The following is a 25,789-nucleotide window of genomic DNA, read 5'->3' on the forward strand; positions in this document are numbered from 1 at the left end:
GACAGAATGCCAAACTGACTATAATCCAATTTCCAAGAGAGAGGAACAAGTTGTTCTTGGCCCTGGGTTGGCTGATTAGCTGCTAACTATCAATTACTTCATTTTAATCTCACCCAATGGTACATCCATTTTACACGCACAAATACAAATCGGCAACTACGATTTCTCAATAACCAGTTGGCCGATTGACCTCAGATTTGTTATATAACTTCAGTCAACTGGTTTTCTTTAAAGTAGCAGAATTAGGTCGATAAAATTTTAATTTTAATCTTTATTACTTTGATAGAAGTAAGAAAAATTTTAGGCGCCTCATTTTTGTATATATGTTTAGTATAAGAAACAATATTACAAAAATATGTTTTTCTTCAGAAAACGTGTTTAATTTAAAAAATACAACTGATTTTGATATTATTAAAACATAAAAATCTCCTGTTTATAGAAATAATATAGGTATGCACCTACATTCCACAATAAGTCATGTTTAAGTACCTTTAACTAATCCCAAGTATGCCTACCCACTGGCCTTGCCTGTGTGGGATTTTTGTTATACATGTTGTCTGGAAACTCATAGTACAAAACGGAAACTAATAAACATATCACATAAGTAATTTTTTATTATGTGAGTTTTCATTTTCGAGTAAATCGAGTCCGAGCTTGGAATTTATATATTTTTTAAATTGGTAGTTGAGGGGTTAACACCAGCTGTTTATTGTATTTTAAAATGTGTCAAAACGTCAGCCCGGCAACAAAAGTATTTAAATGAAAAAATGTAAAAAAAAATTGAAATGCTCAGATCAAACAAAAGAGAGTCTTTTGGGTTTTCTATGTGATGTAGATCCGCCAGTTTGCCGCTTGTACTACAAGTTTCCAAACACCGTGTATACAAGTCATGCTCGTCGGCACAGGGGGGCAGAGAGAGAGGGCAAGAAGGGGGGGGGGGACAGGGCGGCAAAAATATATTTAAAAATTGTCTAAAACAAGGTCCTAGACAACAACACCGCTTTCAGGCCACACAATACCCTCTATCCAGGGGATGTAGGTAGAAATCCTCATGTTGATTTGTGTACAGGGTGAAGCATTATTATACCAGGATACCAACCCCACCAACAGGTGCGTGCAGCCCACCCTGTTACCCAGGCTGTTGGGTACCGTCAGCGGGGAGCCGTAGTTAAAGTCCTGAGAACAAATAAAGCAATAGGTGAACACACTCCAAATGGCAGATTATTGATTAATTAATCAGTGGTAGGTAGTCAGTGTTTACATTTATGGTAAATGGTAAACCAAACCTAACCTAACCTAACCTAACCCAACCCAACTTATCTTTACCTCACCTTACGTCCAAAATGTATGTTTCCATTTATCTCTTATTAAATAAATATAAAAAAATTAAAATTATTATAACTTATTAAATTTAATAAATTTCCTATGAAAACTTAGGATTTGTTAAGTACAATCATACAGCAACTTTTAGATTGGGATGGTGGCCTTCTACCAGGGTGATACTGAGAGTATCTACAACTCCGGAACGTGCTGGAAATGTAATAAAGATAAATAATTTCTTTTGGTTTTAAAACCACGAGTTTTTAATAATTTTTTGAACCGACCGGTTTCGCTTTACTCAAGCATCTTCAGGGTACAAATTATTACTAGATAAGAAGTACAAAGTGTGAGCTTATATATAAAAAAAAATTGAGGGAGACAACATGATATAAATATAACAAACACAGAGAAATCATACAATACATTTACACAAGTACAAAAGACATAAGAAGGAAAAACCGAACGATAATTATGTAGACTAATGGATTATAATAATGTATATGGAGAAACAAAGCATCAACTGACATGGGGTGACAAGGAGAACTTGGACATTTTTAATGGTTTATTGGGAACAAACTTAATATTGGACTACTTGATATATCTAATTGAATATTACGAATAGGACTTTTGGTTTTTACAGCTTTTTTTATTTCCAGTGTTTCTAGATTATTGAGTCTGTTACCATGCCCGTTTGTATGTAAAATATAAGCGCCTGTGTTATGACAGAAAGTATGATCTTCGCTAATCAGTTGATTGGCAAATTAAGAGAAACCGTTATTATTGAGACCACGAAGATGCTCTTTAATCCTAATGTTAAAATTACGTGTTGTCTTACCGATATAAAATGCCGCACAATTATTACAATTTAATTTATAAATGCCTGAATGGCTTAGTTTGTCGTCTTTATCTTTTGAATTGATTAGAAATTTACCTAGATTATTATTGGTATAAAAGGCCGGTCCGACTTCAGAAGGAAAGTTTTTTGCACTTTTTTTTATTTATTTTTTTTTTAATTTATTAACTTTCAAAAATACATTTTTTACAATTAAGTCCCGTTAAACTGATTGATATCAGTTTGTCAACGGGTTCTTTTAACAATTACTTTTTAAATACATATACAATTTTTACAAGTACATAAAATATACATATAATTACATTAATACAAAAAAATTCTTTCACATAACCATTTTTTTAACATACATTTCCTTCTGTGAGTCAATTCACAGCTTTTTATTGAGTTTGGTAACATGTTGTAAATTATTGGAACGAGGTATTCTAGAGTTCTTTGACCATATTTATTCAGGTATCTGGGAACTACAAGTCCATCGTTTGCAATTAGTCTTGTATTATGAACATGTGTCACTATTTTATTATGTTCAGATTGAGATGTATGCTGACTCGCAATTTTAAGCCACAATAAAGCACGAACAGATAATACATTTACAGAGTTGTATAGTAATGACTTTGGTACGTCATTTCTTTGTTCGTATTTAGTTTTGTTTAATAATAATTTTACCAAAGAATATTGTACATTTTGGACTGAAAGAAGATTTGTTTTTGTTGAATGTCCCCATGAAGTTATTCCGTATCTTATTAGGGATTCCGCCAATGATAGGTATATTATTTTAAGGGTATTTGGTGGAACAAAAAACTTCAATCTATAAAGTTTGCTCACTATAGCTCTAAGCCGTGTGCACACTTTTTGTATATGTATATCCCATTTAGAGACGGCCGGCATAGTCCAGTGGTAACGCATTGGACTGCCATTCCGAAGGTCGGGGGTTCGAACCCGGCGTGCGCAAATAAATTTTATTTGATTAATTTGTGTTATTTCACAATTAATTAATTAAAATAATATAAAGTATAATATATAGTATATTTGCGGCACGTTCCAGAGTGGAAGATACTACCAGTATCGCCCTGGTGTAAGACCACCATTCAGAATTGAAACGTTGCTCCAAATGGCTTAAGCCGTGTTTAGTGACTAGATCTGAATAGCCAGGTACTTCCCCACCTTCCTCTTTCCCTTCCCCACTTACCTTCAGCCTCACAACATCCCCAATTGGGGATGCCATAGTCTCACTGGCTCCAGACGGGAGCAGTTGGGACTCTTGTGAGGTATTCACTATAAAAAAAAAAAAAAAAAAAAAAAATACGTATTTTGAAACAAGTTCAATATTTTTGCATGAGCATGGTTAAGTTAGAAAAGTTATTAATTAATAAAATACGGCGCCATTGATAAGTAATATTATCATTGATTTTTGTACAAGGACTAGCGAATAAGAAGCGATTACTTGCGATTTGCTTTAGTTTTTTTATTTAAGATTATATATATAAAAGATGATTCGTAGCCATTATTTACCGCTGTTTCATCCCATTTGAATTCCATAATGGTAATGAAACAGTTGTGCATACAAGAATGAAGCAAAGAATGGTCAGACTTGTCAATGTCAGGACAGCCCTTGGCACCAGCACCAGGAACTAGAGGGAAACAGCAGGAACAGAACACCAGTGTTTCCTGTAGATGGACTAGACTCCTTGGAGACTAACCGATAGCGCCAAGGATGTATACTATATGCTTAAACCTGGGACGGCTTCGCTGGCCAGAACACCTGTCAGGACAGCCCTTGGCACCAGCACCAGGAACTAGAGGGAAACAGCAGGAACAGAACACCAGTGTTTCCTGTAGATGGACTAGACTCCTTGGAGACTAACCTAGGATGTATACTATATATGTATCTTGTCTTTTACAGACCTGCATGGAACTAGAATGTCGCTAGATGTTTCTGATGTGAGCTTCTGCTAACTAAGTGTGGATGTATAGTTTTGGAATAAATTCGGTTTAGGGGAGTCACTCGAATAACCGAAATTGAACTTGATTTAGACTCAGTGGGCCCTACTGTCGAATTTGGCAGCCATCTCTGGTCCGCAGCCCCTAAATACCTGAAACAAACCCTTAACTCTGTGCAAAAACGGGCGGTCCGTTTGATAGATTCCCCAATCTTAACAAACGGACTGCAATCTTTAGAGCACAGGCGTCAGGTAGGTATGCTGTCCTTGTTCTATCGGTAGTACAATGGAAGATGCTCTGAGGAACTAGCGTCATTCATCCCTTCGGCACCGGTGCGTAGTCGGGATACACGCCAAACGCGCGCCCTACATTTGTACACGGTTGACATTTGTCACATGAGAACGGGTCGCTTCTACGATTCGTTCTTAAGTTCAACAGCTCGGCTGTGGAACGAACTGCCGGCCTCTGTGTTTCCTCCCTCTTACAACATGGGACTCTTCAAGACCCAAGTTCACTCCTTCCTCTCCACAAAAAGACCCTCCACACAGCATCCCCAAAGATGACATAGGCCCTGAGGGAAATTATTTTCTTCAGGGCTTCAAAATTTATATTATATAATATATAATTATATTATATATACATAAAATTTATATTATAAATTTAATATAAATTTTATATATATATATATATATATATATATATATATATATATATATATATATATATATATATATATATATATAACCTAACCTAACTGTGATTTTCTATAACAAAAAAATGCCCCTTTAATAACGCCCACTCGCGTCCCCTTTAGAGTTATATCCCAGTTTTCAAGTAGTTTGTGGGCTACGCTAGGTTTGTATAGACTGGTTTGTGATTTAATTCTAATACTCTTTTCCCATGTTCTTCTGCCTACTCTAACCCAAACTAAAAACCTAACCTATTTAAAAAAATAAATTATTATTATATGGCAACACTTTTCTTTTTTTGGTTGGCACTACTAAAATTTCAAAAGTATTAAATAGTTATTAATTTGATTTTCTTTATTCAGTAAAAAAACAAGATAACAAAATAAAACGTGGTTTCTATGTATAGCGTACGAAATTTCAAGACCATATAACTCAGTTAATAGTGCCAATCCCCACCTAATTCTTCGGATTCGGATTCGGATTCCCCAGCCCTAAATTAGTCTAAATCAAGTTCAATTTCGGTTATTCGAGTGACTCCCCTAAACCGAATTTTACCCAGAGTTTTATATGGACCAGCGCCCAATACCTGTTTTCCCGGTATCTTACCGGGAAGTGCTTTAAAAGTGTTCATCTCTTTATTTCTTCACTATGGATGTCATTGTGATTGACTCGGACTATTTCAAAATGAACTCGCCAATTTTTTTTTATTTTAATTCGAGATTCAAAATTTACCAAACAGATACTCGGAGGAATTCAGAAATTTATAAATATGGACTCGCCCAAGCGTGTTTCAATTTTTGATAATGTGAAAAAAGTTACCCAAATAATAATCCACGGGAGGAATTAATTAATAGTGGGAACAAGATAAAGGAAGTAGTTTCTCCTTAATAGTAGATACATTCTGATAGAAGTGAGTTATCAGAAGAAGAATAAGGACGGGTTGCTTTGCAGAATTTTAACAATTCGTCAAATTTGAAAGATGATTTTCAAGTTCTGTGTAGGTTCTATTCAAGTTCTATTATTCTATAATAAGAGGCTTCACATAACTGAGAACAGAACTTGAATAAAACCTTCACAGAACTTGAAAATCAGCTTTGAAATTTGATGAATTGTTCAAATTCTATAAAACAACCCGTCCTAAGTAATTGAATCTTGCAATACATAATTTAAACATTATTGTGAAGTTAAAACTAATTTTGATATGTAAAATGATTATATGTTATGTTTATTAAATTAAAGAAAATGGTAGACCTGTAGACAAGCTGTCATGGGGAGGGCAGCGGGACTACTCTTTGTTATTTATAAAATTCTTGTTATATCAATGTTTTATTATCAAAATATTAAATAATAAGTACATCAGTATTATAATGAGCTTAGTTTACAATACATCCTAGCGTTACATACCGGACATCCTTTAGCTGTGTTGACTGGGCGGCTGCAAATCTCCAGGTCATGTTTTGCGCCGACAGGGTGCTGATAGCTGCCAGCGCGGAATGCTCTAGAGCACTCCTCCTGAGATACTCTCTGCATTGTCGTCTGAAATGTTGAAAAACGTAGCAACTAATTGTTTTATCCAATGAGAACAATCCATATAGTATTACAATGTGAAGTGAGGTTTTGAAGAAATGTGTTTTTTAACACGTAATACCCGGAGGTTCAAAATAAAACACATGCGGTGATGGTGGGTCCAGATTGACCCGGCTGAAATGATGAAATTAAAATGCTTTTTAAACAAAGTCACAAACAAAAATCACAATACTAGAAATGTGCCCGAATAGTTGACAACATCTGCGAGGGACTGTGAGAGACAAAGACGGAAGGACAGAGCAAGAGATATGCTGTTTCGTCGGCTGCTCGAATTCAACTGAGAAGAAATTGAATTTTCGCGTGTTTTTATACACAATTATTCTAATAACTTTTTTAAAACGTGTCCGATTTTAATTATTTTTGAGTAGAAATGTGGGTAAATATTTGATAAAAGAATAGACAAAAGGAAATTAGCCTAAACGAGATATTTGCGGCAAAATCTTAAATTTAAAAAACACTGGGTCAAATCAGACCCATCACCGGAGTCGAGGTGTGTAAATACTGCACAAGTGTTACAACTGCTCCCAACCGTCTAGAATCAGTGAATTAAATTACTTTTAATAAATTTATTTTAAAATTTACCACTTGGATTTGAACCAGATACTTCTAAGTGTGTGCTTTAATTAACATTTTATGTGAATAAAATTAAATATTATTTAGTATATTTGCTCCTCTTCAGAGTGGTAGAAATAGGAGAATATAAGACACGCAAGTGGATGGTAGAAGAGGTCTGGGACTCCCAAGGTAAACATGGCAAGTACTTGAGTCATCTCAAGAATCAGATTAACAGAACCTATGTATGAATGTGCATGAAGCAAGGAGTGTGTGTTAAAACAGAGTTGTGTGGCGGTCCATCCTCTCTGCCTACCCCTGCGGGGAGACGGCGTGATGGTTAGATATCTATTTAAATAAATATACATTTAGTACCAGCCACAGCTGTCAATCTTATCGTTATCACATCATCAGTCATTGTTCATCATGAAGGCAGAGAGATGTGTTCTAACCTTGTGGTCAGGTTTGGATGTGCCATCCCACGAAGTGAAGATGAAGCCACTGTCAGGAAGAGTTGTGCCGGTGTGGAGACAGACTGGGATTATACTGCTTGTGAATATTACCCTGAAATGGATATAATTTATTTAAAAAAAACTCTGAATGGTAGTGCGATGCAATAATATTCCTTAACCCTTTAGGTGCGGTATGCCGATATTCCGGCATGACGCATGACGCTTGACACTCGTGAGACCCTGTCACCTGTTATTTGACACAGGAAATAATGGCAATTATTTATTTCGTGACTTTACTTTTGAATTTTTTTTTATTTATTTTTTTTTTATTAATAATTTTCTTTTGTTACATGCATAAAAATATAATTACAAAAATCAAGTATTACAAAAACAAGTATTACATTATTAAAATTATTATAGTATTACAAAAAGCATTTCATTTACAGGTAAAAAAGGTACCATAAAAAATAAAAAAATGGTAGCTTTAAGATAAGAAAAATAAAATGATACAATTAAACAAAAAAATAAAATAGAATAGTATGCATATTAGGGTGTCCCAAAAAAATTAAAGTTGTTATTTTTGAACGCATACCCTCTAATTTTTTTTTAATAATGACAAAACACTTATAAACAAAATTTCGTTTAATTTGGACAACTGCAACCCGTGCCGACTTGCATCGAAAGATGTCAGTACTTTTACATTAAGACGCCAGCGAGCAAACGTGTTGATGAGCTTGTAGTAACTTGCTATTTTGTTAGTAAACGAAAATCACTCGTTCAGGCAAGATGTTGTTAGATTTACACACTTCTAAAAAGAGTATATTTTTAATAGGAGTCGTAAAACACCAAATATCGGGTTCTAAACTGTCATCTAATGGACAAGTTTTGTTCTACAATATCCGGAAAGTGAATTTAACTGTCAATATATACCAAATATAGCCATAGTTGGTATTAAAAGCTGTGTTTGAAGTAAAAATCAGTCAAGTGACTACAAGCCCTGACATACCACTCTTCAAAAAGTTTCGAGATAACTGTAAAAATGTTGATCCCGATAAAATTCAGTGCTACAGAGAAAATCTCACATTGCACCTAACCGCTTCCGAAATCGATGATTTGCTTGACTTTTACCGTACTGCACTGACAACAAAAATACTTGGAGATTACTATTGAGAGTTTTTAGAGCTCTGTGTGATAGTTTTAGGAGGAGATACAGCGAGAAAATTTAAGATTCGGCCTCCAGGTGCTCGATGGATGGAAAAGGCGCTTTATTCCTTGAAAATATCATTAATTTGTGCGCAATTTAAAATTACCGGTAAGGATAAGGCGGCACTTTTAGACGTTTGCCTGTTCATAGTAACATCCTATGTCAAGCCATGGTTACAATGTATTATAGCAGTTAAAGCACCTTACCAGGACTTGTGATTTTCGACATCGATGAAGGCTTAAGAAAAAAATGATGAAAACATCTAAATGGCAGCTTTAGTTCTATTCAGTAAGCAGTTATGGTATTTGACCGATGAAGGATCTATTTTATCGCTGTTTGACGACGCTGTGGATCAAACAACTAAAATAAAAATGCTCGAAATATCAAAAAAAAAAATTTATCAACCCATGACAAACGTTACATCCCATCGAAGGAAGATCTTGATGTTAAATTGTATGGTAAGTTTATTAAGTAGTTTAAATTATGTTTTGTATTGAGGTTTTTGTTCATGTCATAATTTATTGACTTTTGTTTCAGAGAAAAATATTTACGACTTCATTTCAGTCAAGAGCAAGTATTTGTTTGATCGTCTGAAAACAGATGCCAGAATTCCCTACGATGTGGTCAAATAATGCTTCGTATCAAGAAGTCAGAAAGAAGGTGTCGCCGCTGAGGGTAGTGAATGATACAGCTGAAAGAACTCTGTTTAAGATTTTCATGGCTTAATCTCACGGTCGAAGAGGAACAAAAATATTTTTTGTTACGATGCGTTCAGGAACACCGGAAGATTTATCCTGACTGTAAAAAACAAACTATGAAGAAGAAATTTAATCAATAAACCATTTTTAAATATAAAATACTACATAATTGAACATTTATGCATTTTTAAATTTTATTTATCCGACAAAAATGAAAGTTGAAAATTCTTCCATATTAACTCTGTACCATATGTTTGGCATCAAGTCGGCACCGGTTGCCGGTGTTTAATCAAAATAATATTGATTATGTGAGTTATTGGGTTCAAATGGAATAAAATAAGAGGGTATGCATATTTAAATTCATGAAAAAAAAATTCTTCCTTATGTCCTGGGACACCCTAATGCATATATACCAAAAAAAATCCCACATAGGCATCGCCAGTTCGTGGGTATACTTATTTTGTTTAGTGCAGTTTATAAAAAAAATAATTCCGTTTTTACAAAATTATAATTAAGAAAAAAAGGTTAAAAAATAGAAAAATTAAGGATTTGTAAATTTACAAAAGGTAGGATGTTATAGCAGGTAAGTATTTGTGTCAATGGTAGTGATCCAAGTCTTTATTACATTTTTGTATATGATGTAAGACGATATATTTTTAGATCTAATTTCTATCGTCTGATAGAGTGCATTGTAGATTTTGGGGGCAATGAAAAAAGCATGTCTCTGCGCAAGCCTAGTTTTGCATAGTGGAACCTCATATGCATTATTTACTCTACTGCTAGAACGATTTTCGTTTTTTGTAAAATGTACATTTCGTGAAAATATATATTTCAGACATTGCATAAAGTAAATTTTTCTTATATCTAAGAGTTTAGCTTCTTGAAATAATTGCAAGGAGGGGTAGGTAACATCTTTTTGCAATATTATTTTTAGTATTAATTTTTGAGCTATTTCTAGCGGCTTAATGTGGTTATTATAGATACCCCCCCATCCAATTATTCCATAAGATATTGATGATTGTACCAATGCATGATAAACCAGTTTCATTCTTTTGATATCAACTATGTTATTTAATCGTTTAAAAATGTAAGTTAAATACCTAAGTTTATTTACAAGCTTTTCTACGTGATTTGTCCATTTTAGTTGGCTGTCTATAGTAATTCCTAGGTATTTAACTGTGTTCCCCGAATTCATTAGATTGTAACATTGTAATAATAATTACAAATGGGTTCTAATGTCAGTTGTGACTCTGTCCGTAGCTCTGGTTCAATGAACTCCAGAACTTTGATAGTGATTTATTATTAGTCTGTTTGCCATATTGCGCCACCTCCTTATTTAGCCCACTTTGGACAGCATTACAGTTATTACAAATAAACATGTAATTTCATGTAAGTTTTTAGATTCTCACGGCCAAAAGCATTTTTGTTGTTTGTTTTTGGGGTGTTATGCCGTGTTGCGGATCCGGTAGATCCGAAGATGTCTTCGGATCTACCGGATCTGCCCTGATGATGGACACTGCAACGCTGTCCGAAACGTCGGCTAAAGAAGGAGTTAGCGCAACACGGCATAACACCCCAAAAACAAACAACCAAAATGTTATTTCATATTCGATATCTGTCCTGATGATGGACACTATAATGCTGTCCGAAACGTTGTATAAAGCAGGTAGCGCAACATGGCATAATACCCCAAAAATAAATCACTACAATAATTTTGGCCGTAAAATTCTCAAATCGTATCCAGAACTTTGATTTTGAATTTAAGTGTCATTATTTTCGAAATTGGAACTGATTTTTCGACAATTCAGACTATCTGTAATTTTTGAAGGGTCTGCGCTAGGTATCTTTCTATGTAAGTTGCTTTGTTTAGTGATAGGTTGCTAAGAGATACCCCTCTTGGAATTGAACCAGGGTGTAATTTGCTAGCTCAGTGTTAAAAGGTAGGCAGATGAGAACTCGAATACAGCAGGGGTGGGGAACTTTCCAGCTCATTTCTTCGTCCATCGGTCAGGGATTGGGAAGGTCAATTCAATTATTACTCATCAATATAAAAAACAAAGGTTTATTTAACACTTTGTAAAGAAACACATGGTAGAACAGAATCTAAACTCTCTCTCTATAGAAACGACCGGGTGAAACGGGGAATTTTAAGATGGAATTTACTGTCTTGAACACAGAATTTTTTTATTTTTATTTTTTTATCAACATTCAAACCTGCTAAACTACTTATGTAGTTTGTCAGCAGGTACATATTGACAACATTTTTGCAATAACATGGGTACAATGGTAAAACAGTATGTAGGTATGTATAATGTTGATGATAAATTAACAATAAATGACAAGTTGGTTAAATTACAGAATTGTATAAATATAAATATGTAAGAAGCAGTATAAGCCTCATATAACAAAAACAAGCACAAATGAATTTAATATGATCAAATGAATATAATCAAGAGGATATAATCAACAAGTACTCCAATGGTTTTAATATACATAAGGTAATACAAATTTATAACGATTTTCCATTTCCCTAGAATGTGAATTCCAATTAGGAAAACAAGGTCTTCCGTAGTGCATCAATATAAATCTTCAGTATCTAATAGCCATTTCCTTAGATTATATTTGACTTTGGCTGTAAAAACGTTTATATTTTTAATTGTCATTGGTAGTTTATTAAATATTCTGGGTACAATAAAGTTTAGGGTTCTTTCACCGTATTTATTGGTACATTTCGGGACCACCAATCCTTCATTTTGGGTAAATCTTGTATTATGTTTATGGAAAACTCTTTCCCTATACAAGGAATCAGACAATATAAGATGTTGACTTACAATATTATAAAACAATAATCCTCTGACAGGTAAAACATTCAGAGACTTGTATATTAATTTAATGTCGTTTCTGTGTGTATTGGTATATTTATGGATTAACAATTTTGTAAGGGAGTTTTGTAATGTTTGGATATAACTTATATTAGTTTTACAAGAATGTCCCCAAGAAGTGATTCCATAACGGATTGTGGATCAGCCAGAGATAGATAGATTAATTTTAAAGTACTTACAGGCACAAAATATTTTATTTTATAAATTCTACCCACAATAGACGGTAGACGTTTACAAACATTAGTAATGTGTACATCCCATTTCATGTGGCAGTCAATAGTAACACCCAAATATACATAATTTTTGACAAAATCAATGGTTTCACATGAACAGGGCTGTGCAACATTTCTGTGTAAGCAGTCAAAAGTATGTGTATATAACGAAGGGATTAAATTGTATCTGGCGTGTGGTGATCTTATGTGCATAATTTTAGTTTTTTTGGCATTTATTATGAGACCGGCGTCATGAGACCATTTTAGGAAAGCAATAAAATCAAGCTGCATAAGGTTCATTGCAGTAATCTAATCCTCGTGTGATATTACGAGTGCCGTATCGTCTGCGTACACAAAATGTTTAACGAAAGAAAACAATTTACTAATAATTGAGACGTATATAATATACAGGGTTGGCCCTAAAATTGACCCTTGTGCAACACCTGTTGAAATATATTTTCTTTTGCTAAATTTTTTTAGAATTTTTACTGTTATTTGTCGATCTGATAATAAATTTTTTAACAAAACTAGTAGCTTTCCTCGTATTCCTATTGCATCCATTGTTTCTAAAAGTTTATTTGTATCAATGGTATCAAACGCCTTCGAGTTATCTAAGAATAAAACCAACACATGTTTTTTTAAATTTAATTCATGATTTACGTGATTTGAAAATTCCAAAGCAACATTTCCGTACTTTTTTCTTTTGAAAACCATACTGGTTGGGATCTAGCAAGGAGAAGGATTCTAAATATTTGTTAAGTTTTGTAGAAATGTATTTTTCAAGTATTTTTTCTAGGGCTGGCAAAATGCTAATCGGCCTATAATTTTGTACATCTGTATGTTTGCCGCCTTTGTAAATCGGTCTAATGATACTACTTTTAAGTTCATCTGGAACCACTGCTTGTTTTAAAATTATATTGATAAAGTGAGTTATGACAGGCCCTAAAATATGAATATATTTCTTAATGTCAAACATTCGAATGTTGTCAATCCCTGGTGACTTTGAATTGTTTAGTTTGCTAACAATGATATTAATTTCTTCGCACGTAGCTCTTGGTAGGTACATACTATGTTGAACTTCTGTCGGTCTGACGGTCGAAGCTATATAATCACATTTATGTATCATAGAGCTAACACTGCTCGTAAAATATTCAACAAAATTATTTGCTACGGTTTCTTCATTATGCGTGTTTAACATATATTCTGAGATTATTTCGTCACAACTACTTTTAGACTTGCGTCCTAATATTTTATTTACTTCATCCCAAGTTTTTTTGGTATTTCCGAAATAATTTTTAAATTTATTGTTAAAAAAGGTAGACTTACATTTAATGATTTCTTTTGTAACCTTATTTCTGTAAGTTTTATATTCTAATTCAAAGAATTTATTGGCAGGAGTATTTTTCCACCTTCTGTACAGTAAATCTTTTTTTTAATGTTTTCTAATATATCAGAAGTTATCCAAGATTTTATTGCGAGGGGTCTTTTTTTGGGTTTATAATACATAACGATTTTACTTTGTTCATACAAATCCTGAAATTTTTTTTTAATTTTAGTGTATAACATATTGCAATCTTGTTCCTCAAGCAAGGTATGCCACTTCAAATTATAAATATTTTTGTCAATTTTGTTTTGGGATAAGATCGATGTTCTACGACTTTTTTCCTTTCAATATATTTAATATTGACTGCAGTTAAAAAATGATCCGCTATGTTAATATTATTACATACACATGAAGAAAGAGTATTGCTTTGTTGACATCCGCTATTAAAACGTACAAATATGTTGTCTAAACAGGAACGAGTAATTTTTCCTGCTAGAACCGCTTCCCTAGTTACGTTACAAATGCATTTGGTTAAATAATTGTCAGACATTATATTTTCATAGGACATAATAAGTGGGTTTTGATAATTTAAAAGATCTAGGTTAACATCTCCTATAAGTACTATATTTTCTCTGGGTCTTATATTAGACAGAATAGAAGATGATTCATTGAGAAATTGAACTTTGTTGGAGTTGGGGGGCGGTATATTGCTATGATGTTTAAAATATTCTTGTTTGGAAGTGTCATAGAGCCAAGCACACATTCAAAATGATTTGTTTCTATTGACTTCTGTTTAAATGTGAGTTCATCTCGAACGTACAACAATATACCTCCACCCGATTTTTTACTTCGGCAATAATTGTAACATTTAAATCCAGGAATATTATACAGACAGACTAGCTCTGATGTTATAGCCGTTTCACATAACATTAAGAGCGCGCAGGAGCGCCGATAAATTTTAACGATAGGTATTTGTAAAAATTATTTCTATTTCGTTCATCTCAGCGGGGACAGCAAAAGCGCTATCGGTGTATTGGTGAACCCCAATGCGTGTGTGTGGGCTGCAGGTGTTGTAAGCACGAATCGTCGCGCCGCGTAGCGACTTCGCGTCATATTATCGCGATCAGTTCTTATTATTTCATTTACTGTTATTCATTTATTCCAAAAATTAAGTAGGTGCCTAGGTACATATTTGTAATAAAATAGCGAGGTCTACATTATTTAATATTGTATTGTACTTAGCTTTATTATTATTATTACTTACTACAAATATGTACGTAGATACATTTATTTTGCCTCCGTGGTTGAGGGGTAAGGCTCTCGACTTCGAGTCCGGAGGTCTCGGATTCAAATCACGGCGTGCGCAAGTAAATTGATTTTAATTAATTTATTTTGTTTCACAATATAAAAAATAATATTCATTAAAAAGAATATTAATTAAATATAATATAAAATAATTGTCTGGAGAAATAATGATACACGCGGCGACTTAGTTACGGCCAAATCAGCTATCAGCTTACAGGGTTTTGTAATACTAGTCCAATTCCAAAGTCGCCAATTGGGGAATCCACAGTCTCACTGGCTCCAGACGGGAGCAGTTCGGACTCTTGTGCGGTATTCACATAAAAAAGTCACGTCGCAACTCGCAACTAGAGCGCCTGCTGTTCGATCATCACCTCAGTCACATCGCGACTTGTGCGTAATTATATACATGTGACTGCCTGCTCCGAGCTCATCTTCTGCACACGCACAAGTAAATGAGACTTGTGGGTGCGTGTATACAGGTTGCTGCACACATAAAAAAGTCATGTCGCAAGTCATGTCGCAACATCTTCAAAACTAAAGCCAATCAAACCATGGATAACTCACGGATTAATCATCTCAATTAGACACAAAGAAACACTCTACAAACAATATACAAAACAACCGGAAAATATAACATTACAAAAACATTTCAAAGCTTATAAAAAAAAACTTACATATCTAATAAAAAACACAAAGGATGACTACTACAAACAAAAACTTGAATTATCTGGAAATGACAGTAAAAGGATTTGGTCCATCATAAATGAAATTGTCGATAAAAAACATTTAAAAAATAAAACAATCAACAATGTAAATCATAATGATTCAAAAATCTGCTGTAAAGATAAACCTCTAGAAGCCGCAAATGTATTTAACAATTTTTTTGCTAATGTAGGAAAAAACCTCGCTAAAAAAATCCAACAAGGCCTTACCCCAAATGACCCAAATACTACAGTAAATAATGAGCATAAATTTGAATTATTTCAACCAACAACACCAGAAGAAATTGAACAAATTATTACAGGTATGAAAGGAGGTTCTGCCCCTGGTTTTGATGGGGTCACAATACAAACACTGAAATGTATAAAATCACAAGTATCAAAACCATTAACTCATATAATCAATACAAGTTTTCAAAGCGGAGTTTTTCCATCCATGTACAAACAATCTGTAATTATACCAATATTTAAAACCGGCAATCCGGAAGAACCAACCAATTACCGCCCTATTTCTTTACTATCAAACATTGCAAAAATAATTGAAAAAATTGCCAAAAAAAGAATAACTCAGTTCATAAAGATTAATAATATAATTCACGAAAATCAGTTTGGATTCATGGAAAACAAAAGCACAAAAGAGGCCATTGCTAAATTATCTAGTACCATACAAGACGCTTTAGACAAATCATTAAAATGTGTTGGTATTTTTGTTGATCTCCAAAAAGCCTTCGACAGCATATCTCATGTCAAACTAATACAAAAATTAAAGACCGCAGGTTTTAATGACACAGCATTAAGTTGGCTAAAAAGTTATCTTCACCAAAGAACACAAGTTGTAAAAATTAATCACGCATCTAGTCTACCACTCACAAGTGATTTTGGGATACCACAAGGTACTGTTTTGGGTCCTTTACTCTTTATCATGTACGTAAACGATATTTTCAAACAAAACCTCAGTGGAACAGTTATATCTTACGCAGATGATACAATTATCATAATTAAGGGTAATGACTGGAAAATTGTAAATGAAAATGCAAATAATGACATCCAAATCCTAAAAAACTGGTTCGATACAAATCTACTTACAATTAACGCAAAAAAAACAGTTTATATACCATTCACAATAAATAAATTCAAAACTAACCCCAACATTCATATAATAATACACAACAAAAAATGTAACAAAGATGTTTGTAATGAATCATGTACCATACTAAACCAAACAACTGAAATAAAATACCTCGGTGTAATTGTAGACCAACATATGAAATGGAACAGACACATATGTGAACTTGTTAAACGCATTAGAAAATGTATCTATATATTCATTAGATTAAGAAATGTTCTCAAGATAAACAACCTGAAAAAAGTCTATTACGCACTAGTCCAATCATTACTTCAGTATGGAATCATTGGGTGGGGAGGTGCATATGAAAAATTTTTAAGCTCTGTTAAAGTGGTACAAAAACTAATTATCAAAGTAATTTTGAAAAAAAAACCAACTTTCTCTTCAGCATCATTGTTCAAAATTTTCGAAGTACCAAAAATTGAAGACCTCTATAAAAAAGATGCAATATTACAAATATATAAAGAAACTGTTGTAAAAAAACTTAAATTTAACTCATCCTTAAGGCATAATTTTAACATCCAAATTCCTCTATTTTCAACACAACAAATGCACAATAACTACATTTACAAAGGCATAATATATTTTAATAGTCTTCCCGAAGAAGTGAAAAAAATACCAGATTTTATTTTATTCAAAAAGAAGGTCAAATTTATCTTTAAAAAAAATTAATATCACCTATCAAATGTTATAACTTCAATTCATGTTTCAACCAAAATTAACGTCACAATCCTCTTTTAAGTTTATATTTATTGTACTGTAATAATGTTAATTACTGATGTAAACATGAAATAATTGTCAAATAACTCCTACGCCAAGCTCAAGAGCTAGCACTCTTCATTGGAGTAGAAATTCAACAACATATGTTTTACACTATTACTTATTTTTAACTTATTTTATGTACAATGTAACAATGTTATAAGTTAAACAATAAAAAAAAAAAAAAAAAAAAAAAAAAACTCGCAACTAGAGCGCCTGCTGTTCACTCATCATCTCAGTCACATCGCAACTTGTGCGTAGGTATATACATGTGACTGCCTGCTCCGAGCTCATGCCATGGAAGCCCACATTATAGCAGAAGGGTTCTCGAGAAGCATGGAAATGCATGGATTGAAATTTAACAAACTAGTTGGTGATGGCGACTCCAGCATCATGAAAAAAATAATGCAACAAATGCCATATGGTCCTAACCTTATAGTACAAAAAATAGAGTGCAAAAATCACTTACTCCGCAATTTTGCAACAAAATGAAAGCACTTGAAAAAAAAACCAACAACGCTAAAGGCTTTGTACCAGTTCATATAAGGAAAAAGGTTGAAGCAAACGTTTTACGCATGAGAAGAGCTGTAGTTGGAGCTGTAAATTACAGGAAAGAGCAAGAAAACACAGTACAAAGTGATAAAATAAAAAATTTGAAAATGGACATAAAAAATACCGCAAATCATGTGTTTGGTGATCATAAAAATTGTGCATCGTACTATTGCAAGCCGGAGAAGTATACTGATGATCCAAATTTAGTAAGCGATCTTCGAGATTGTGGAATATGGACTGATATCCAACAATTCTTATTGTCTCTAATAGCAAATGCAGAAAGTCTTATTATTGACGTGACAAATAACACTGTGGAGCAATTCAACAACGTTATCGCCAAATTTATAGGTGGAAAAAGGGTAAATTTTACTACAAGAGGATCTTACCAAGCAAGATGTTTTGGAGCAGTAGCTTCGTGGAATAGTGAATTGGCAACCCATTCAAGAATACAAAAGAAAATCCAAGGCCACAGTCCCGGAAAATACACGAAGCACTTTATAGAGAGAAAACGACGTTCGAAGGAGAATACACAAATGTGTCGAAAAAAAAACTAAAATATAATGAAAATACGACAGAAAAAAGAAAAAAGTTACAGGGCCCGATGAAAATTATGGTCAATTGGAATTAGAACCAGATATGCCACCTAAAATATTTGAAACGAAAAAAGAGGAATTTCTCAAAGAATTATCTTCAACGAATAAGGAAGAGCTCAAACGGAATACGGTAGGCCAAAGCAATAACAATCTGTGGGCAATTGAAAAACGTAAGCGGATAACGGCGTCTAACTTTGGAAAAATATATAAGCTTCGGCAAAAAACTTCAGTTACGGGAGTATTAAACTCTTTACTGTACTCACAATTCAAAGGAACTATGGCCACAAATTATGGAAAAGAAAATGAAAGCCTAGCAATAGAGCAATTTTCAAAAAAAACAAGTTTGCAGGTATCCGCTTGTGGGCTATTTATCGATAAAACCAAAAACTTTTTAGCGGCAAGTCCGGATGGCCTTATCGGTGAGGATTCTATAATTGAAATTAAATGCCCTTATAGTATAGCAAATATGTCACCAGAAGAGGGAATTGCACAAAAGATAATTGATTACTGTAAATTGGAAGACCATTCTTTAACATTAAAACGGAATCATAATTACTTCTACCAAGTACAAGGCCAGTTACATATTACTCGTCGTAATTATTGTTATTTTGTTGTGTGGAGTCCAAAATGTTTGCTATATGAAAAAATTGAGAGGGACGATGAAATCTGGCAAAAAATCGTTCCACTGTTAGAAAATTTCTACCACCAATGCCTTTTACCAGAAATAATTGACGGTCGCATACCAAGAAATTTACCGGCGAGGGAAAGGTCTGGACCATAAATTGTTTTAATTTCATTGTGTAGATGTTAAACAGTAATTTTTTTTACAATAAAGCGTTTAAAAACAAAAAATATTAGATCATTGAAGAAGATTGAAAATGTCAAGTGATGTAGGAGGTATTCCCGAAAGTGCATTTTTCTGTAATAATATAACGTATTAAAAAAGTTAAATAAAAACTAAACAAGTTATGTGTATGTACCTAATATGTAGCACAATAAACAATATGGTGCCTCTTATACATAGATTTCAATATTCATTAGGGTGTATCGATTTTTAACTTTTTTTTTGTTTTCAAATTCCAAGTTGAAAAAAAGTTGCTACTAGGTACCACAACTTACCACAAAAAGTTTTGGATTTTTAAAAAAATGTTTAGGTCTCCCGCACAAGGCCTAAAGTTTTAATTTTTTTCAAAAAATATCAATTTTTTTTATAATTTAAATAATTAAAATCGTAACTCTTGTGTTTATTCCAAGTTAAAAAACCTACCTAGTAGCAACTTTATTTTAACTTGGAATTTGAAAACAAAAAAAAAGTTTAAAATCGATACACCCTAATATTCATTTGTATAATATGATATTATAATAACATAATCGATTCAACAACATGTGGTAGATGCATGTACCACTGAACATACGCTGTACCAGCATTCCATCAAATGATCAGTGGTGTATGTACTTACCATCACACATTTTCTTGTAAAATATATATATATTTTTTTTTAAATCTAGAACAATATATTTAGTCAAATATAAAAGTTTTTTTTGGTTCGGCAGTTGTATCTTAAAAATAGTGTCCTATAAAGGGATAATATTATGTTGAGTACAACCTTCAAAAGTTATCAAAAAATATTTTAATTAATTTTTGTGTTCCATATCCAACTCGGCAATACGGAACGGAATCATCTCGGGGTCTGTCTGTAACAGGTGTTTTTTTTTTCAATTTTTTTCCATTAATTTAGTTGACGTAAACAAATTAAATTTGTCACAATAACTTTAGTAAATAAGCTCGGTAAGTATTGGCACACTCAAGATAAGTCACCAAACAGAAAAATAATTTTAAAAAACATCGATAACTCGGGACATGACAACACTAGTGGACTAGTGTATCGATATAATTATTGAGAATGTCACATCACTTCGTTGACTGTATACGTATTCAACAAAACCCTCTCCGCCCCCCCTCACCCCCGAATACTGAGAGAAAGGGACACATGCACCTCAGCCTGATAATACCTAAATAAAATTGTCAAAATCGAGGTTTTGTAGTCCTCATTTTTCTACTCCAAAACTGAACCGATTTCCAAGATTTTTTTTACCAAATGTATTGGAAGAAAACATTCTATGTCTGTACGTTTTGCTTTTTTTAAAAATACATCGTCTTATTTGTATACTGAACGTTTGTTGATGGCGTTAAAAAAGGCATTTTTAACAATTTTTGAAGGGTTATAACTCCTATAATAAGTAACTTATCAAAAAAATCAAAACGTACCGACACGCTTGCGGTCAATATTCATATTATGTAAAAAAAAAATTCTCTAGTGTCAAAATCCAGAGAGGGAAATGAGGAATACGTTTGTATGGAAAAAACACCACCCGGTTTCCTCTTAACGCATGAATATGTTTCCAACAAGAATTTAAGTAGACATTCAGAGTATTCCAGTATTTATAAATTGATCTAATATTCAACTGAACAATATTAATATTTTCCATACTATAGTTACTATGAACATTTAGCCAATCCTGGAAATCATTAGTATTATTGAATTCTACCTCGTCATCTTCTTCAACATAATTATCGGCCATAATCAATAGTGGCAAAGTCCTTGGAAAGAGCAGCTTTGTAGGCCGGGCATGAGTCCTTGTCTCCAGTCGGATGTGCTGCGGGCTTCCCAAACCCGGTACAGGTAGCACAAACTGGCTCGGCGGTAGCTTTTGGGCAGTTTATCCTGGCGTGACCTTCGCCTGCACAGTGTCCACATCTTTGCTTGTCCTTGCAAAACTTAAAAGAATGTCCGATCAGTTGGCACTTGGAGCATATTGTAAGGCCAATAAAATCACGTGGAAGTGGATTATAATGAAGGTGCTTTCAGGTTCGCCTTCCCATGAAGGGGCCAAAACATGCCGAGCTGGTAGTTGACCGCGCTCCGAAGGGAGCTGCGGTTGGTTTGGTTTTGCGACGCACTTGAGAATTCATCGGAAGCGTGGTTCCATTGAGCAAAGTTTAACTTAAGATTTCGAAACATGATTGTGAATTGGCTGCGCGGAATATTTAGTTACATTCAAGAACGAGTCCGATTCTAATAATGCGTAATCTACGCGCCATTGTTGCGAGCGTTACAATTGTTCTGGGACCCGCGTGCGTTCGGGCTGGGCTAAGATCGAGACTGCGTGCGTCTGAGGCTGAGATAAGATGGTGACTGTTTTTGCACGCGGCGAGCCAAAGGGCCGGAAGCGGTAATTCCGTTTTGACCATCTGGCCGCTTGGTCTGCCAGAGTGGGGGTGACAAATGATGCTACAGGGTGATGTACCTTTTAATGTATAGAGTGATTGTATTTCGTAACAAAGTCTAAACTGTTGAGTGTGGCGCACAGTTTCCACCCGCGCTATGCAAGCGAGTTCCCTACAGAGCATCAGACCATGTGAAGCAACAGTGGGCCTGTTCCGCTAGCAGGGCATGTAGCAAGAATGGAAGATAGGACAGGACATAGGAGTGTTTGTTGGTCGACCTACACTGAGGTGGCACTATACAGGTGGAACTATTCCTGCTAATAAGTTATAAGGAACCGGCGTTGCTTGAACTAACCCTTGTATGCGCGCGAGTTCCCTACAGAGCATCAGACCATGTGAAGCAACAGTGGGCCTGTTCCGCTAGCAGGGCATGTAGCAAGAATGGAAGATAGGACAGGACATAGGAGTGTTTGTTGGTCGACCTACACTGAGGTGGCACTATACAGGTGGAACTATTCCTGCTAATAAGTTATAAGGAACCGGCGTTGCTTGAACTAACCCTTGTTTGTAGGTCAGTGTGGAGATGCCATTGTCTTTACAAACTAAAAGCAAGTAAATTACCTAATGACAACCTAATTGTACACCATTTTAGCAGATGAGACCAACCTGATGAAATATGAAATAAAATGTGAATATCGCACAAGAGTCCCAACTGCTCCCAAGCCAGTGAGACCATCGTATCTCCAATAGTTGGTGTATGTTGTGGGGCTGAAAACAGTAGGGAGGGAAATAAGATGGGGAAGAGGAAGGTGGGAAAGTACTTGGCTATTCAGATCTGGTCACCAAATATGGCTAAAGCCATGTCAAGCAATGTTTCAATTCCGAATGGTGAACACCAGAGCGATACTGAGAGTATCTTCTACTCTGGAAAGTGCCGCAAAAATACTAAAATAAGATTTACTATTTGAACCTGCGACCTCCGGATTGCTAGTCGAGAGACTTACCACTCGACCACGGTGGCCTTCAGATTTGTAATGTTGATAAAATAATACTTAAACACTTAAATGTTTATAAAATGGAATGCAGAAATACGGCAGGTCTGAAGGTTCAGGAGATAGCTCAGTTGCTAGAGTAAACGCCGGAATAGCAAATGGTCTGTAATTCAAAGTCCGGTCGCACCCATGAATATACATTTTTTATTTTTACTAAAATTATTCCAATGTTTTGTATAATTATGAAAAGCTTACTGTCTGTCAAGCTGCAGAAGGGCGATGTTGTTATACGCTTCAGAGTAAGCCCTATTGTATAGTGGGTGGAAGTGTATTTTTATCACATTGTATGTAGCGTCAGGGTTGTACTGAGGTGTAAAGTTCCCCCCCAATCCGACGAAGTTGACATTTTCTGAACTGAAACAAAAGAAGTGCAGGTTATATTAACATTGCCATGTGCATCTTAAGACGATCTCATATTCCAGATGTCCTTCGAATTCGGAAGGGGCGCGGCCTATTGGGATGAGTTATAAAAAACTTTAGAACCAATAAGAGAAAGCCGAACCCCAGACCCCAATTACGCCCATAAACGCACACTGGTAAAATTTGTCAAAAATCCGGTATATGTTGATCTACCCAAATTGGCATACTTATGTTGATCTCATATTTTTTTTTTTTTTTTTTTTTTTTTTTTTTTTTTTTTTTTTTTTTTTTTTTTTTTTTTTTAAAAGAAAGACAAACATTCCCAGGTTACGAATAACCCAACAATATTTGAAAATCTCCTACTACCACCACAGAAAGCCGAAAATGTTGCTTGTGTTGTGATGGAGGACTTAGCCAGCCGAGGAATCGAACACGCGACGCTCGGGTGAGACCCAAGCGCTATGCCCACTCAACCACTGACCGGTCAAATTATATTGATCTATTCCCGTAGTATGTTGATCCAGGTAAGAAGTTATTAGACAAAGTTGATCTGTGTCCCTATACAGGGTGTCCGGAAACTCGTAGTACAAGCGGGAAACTGGTGAATCTACATCACATTTGGAGTCGATTTTGTAGTATATATTTTTTTTATTTGAGCTTTCGTTATCGAGTAAATCGAGTTTGAAGTTGATTTTTTTTTTGAAGTGAAACTTCTTTACGCGCGTCATGCAATTTCGAGGACCGGAGTAAAACCGACTCATGACCGAAACGAAAATGCGGGACCACCGATTAAAGTTCATTTGATCTAGTCAAAGTTTTGAAGTAACATATAAATGCTTCTTAGCTCATCCCGACAACTGGCGTTGGTGGTGTAATGGTCAGCATAGTTGCCTTCCAAGCAGTTGATCCGAGTTCGATTCTCGGCCATCGCACATTATTTTTTTGTTTTTAACGCCTTTTTCATTCAATATCTTATTTTTTAGTAGGTCAGAACATTTTTTAAAAGAAAATAATATTGCAAAATAATAAAAACACTTATCTCACTGTGATAAAACATTACTCCGCTAGAGCGCGCTTTGCGTTATTGTGTTGGATTAAAATTATTATCTAATCCGTATATTATGATAATTGTATTACATTTATTTAATTAATTTATTTATTTTGATAATATGTAATAATTTACAGAAAAAAAAATTAAAACTATCTCCCTCTGATAAAATATCCGTTCGCTAGAGCGCACTACGCGATCTTGTGTGGGATTCTATTTCTGTACATTGTACATTATTTTTAAAAATATATTATATTTTGGGTGTGATGTAGGTAACATTATAAAACATAACAAGCTCTCATATTTTCAGAACCTACATAATATAATCAATTTATGCGGCTTTGCTTACAGTTGGTGCTCAGCGTGGTTGGCTTTCAATCAGTTAAGCGAGGTTCGATTCTCGGCTGTGGCATTTTTGAAGTGAAACCTTGTTGAGGTGGGGGAGCCGCTCACGAACGTTCTCTCTCTTCTCTTCTTTCCTCTCTCTCAGACACCAGCGAACTGCGCCACGCCAAGCATCAGCTGAAACTAGAAGTTTCACTTCTGTCTTGCGTAGGCTTGACACACCCACTTTTTTTTTTTTTTTTTTTTTTTTTTTTTTTTTTTTTTTTTTTTTTTATCAAATTCTTATAAATTATTACTGAAGATCAAAGTACCCAACTAATTAAAACTATTTGAAAGTAAAACAAATGAAGAAACTCGGATTTGAAGCATTATTTTGAAATCACCCTTCATTTAACCCGGTGTAACATAAAATATTTGTGCTCTGCAGGGTTAAAACATCTGTTATTCAACCCTAAACACCAGAAAAAACTTTAACCCTAAAATAGTCGAAAAATATTTTTTTTTTGTTTTTTTTTTTTTTTTTGAAAATGCTCAAATCAAAAAACTTTATGTTTTTTTGGGTTCCCCATGTGGTGTAGATTCTCCAGTTTCCCGCTTGTACTATGAGTTTCCGGACACCGTGTATATGGTTTTACTAAATGAACCAATCAAGGGGCAATCGGTGGACTGTTCATCACAAGGTTTTATGTGATTCCGTAATCTTTTGTGATATTGAACTCAAAGTATTAGTCTCTAGAGTCGAATATCGCATGAAATGACTGTGAGATGGTACCGTTTCAAATCAAAATGACGTGTGTTGCTTGAATTGTTTATAAAAAATGTATGCGTATTTAGATTGAAACGAAAATTTCGCAAAAACAAATCCATAAAAAAATCATAAATTAGCAGGGGTACACGGGTTCATAGGGTGAGGTTTGTCTAAGTCCTGGCGGCGGATGCGTTTGCCCATCTACTGCGTGGCGGGCCGGATCGAAAAAGAAACTGGTTGAG

At 34.4% G+C, this 25,789-nt stretch overlaps 1 protein-coding gene across 4 annotated transcripts in view; it reads right to left on the minus strand.

The window, feature by feature from the left end:
- Nucleotides 1-310: 310 nt before the first annotated feature.
- The window catches only part of LOC149409274 (CLIP domain-containing serine protease B4-like), a 64,476-nt gene continuing 38,997 nt past the window's right edge, over nucleotides 311-25,789 (minus strand). For 3 of the 4 annotated variants that reach the window (XM_089650021.1, XM_089650020.1, XM_089650018.1), the window contains 4 exons: nucleotides 23,242-23,400; nucleotides 7,392-7,503; nucleotides 6,205-6,336; nucleotides 311-1,176 (listed from right to left, as the gene is read on the minus strand). In XM_089650021.1, coding sequence (XP_089506147.1) covers nucleotides 985-1,176; nucleotides 6,205-6,336; nucleotides 7,392-7,503; nucleotides 23,242-23,400 — 595 coding nt within the window. In that variant the 3' untranslated portion in view covers nucleotides 311-984. The remainder of the gene's footprint in view (nucleotides 1,177-6,204; nucleotides 6,337-7,391; nucleotides 7,504-23,241; nucleotides 23,401-25,789) is intronic. The other variant, XM_089650019.1, reaches the window with a different exon arrangement.

This window comes from Hesperophylax consimilis, unplaced genomic scaffold (genome assembly GCF_061612785.1).
Source record: "Hesperophylax consimilis isolate HC1 unplaced genomic scaffold, BYU_Hcon_1.0 scaffold_32, whole genome shotgun sequence".
NCBI classification, from domain to species: Eukaryota; Metazoa; Arthropoda; class Insecta; order Trichoptera; family Limnephilidae; genus Hesperophylax; species Hesperophylax consimilis.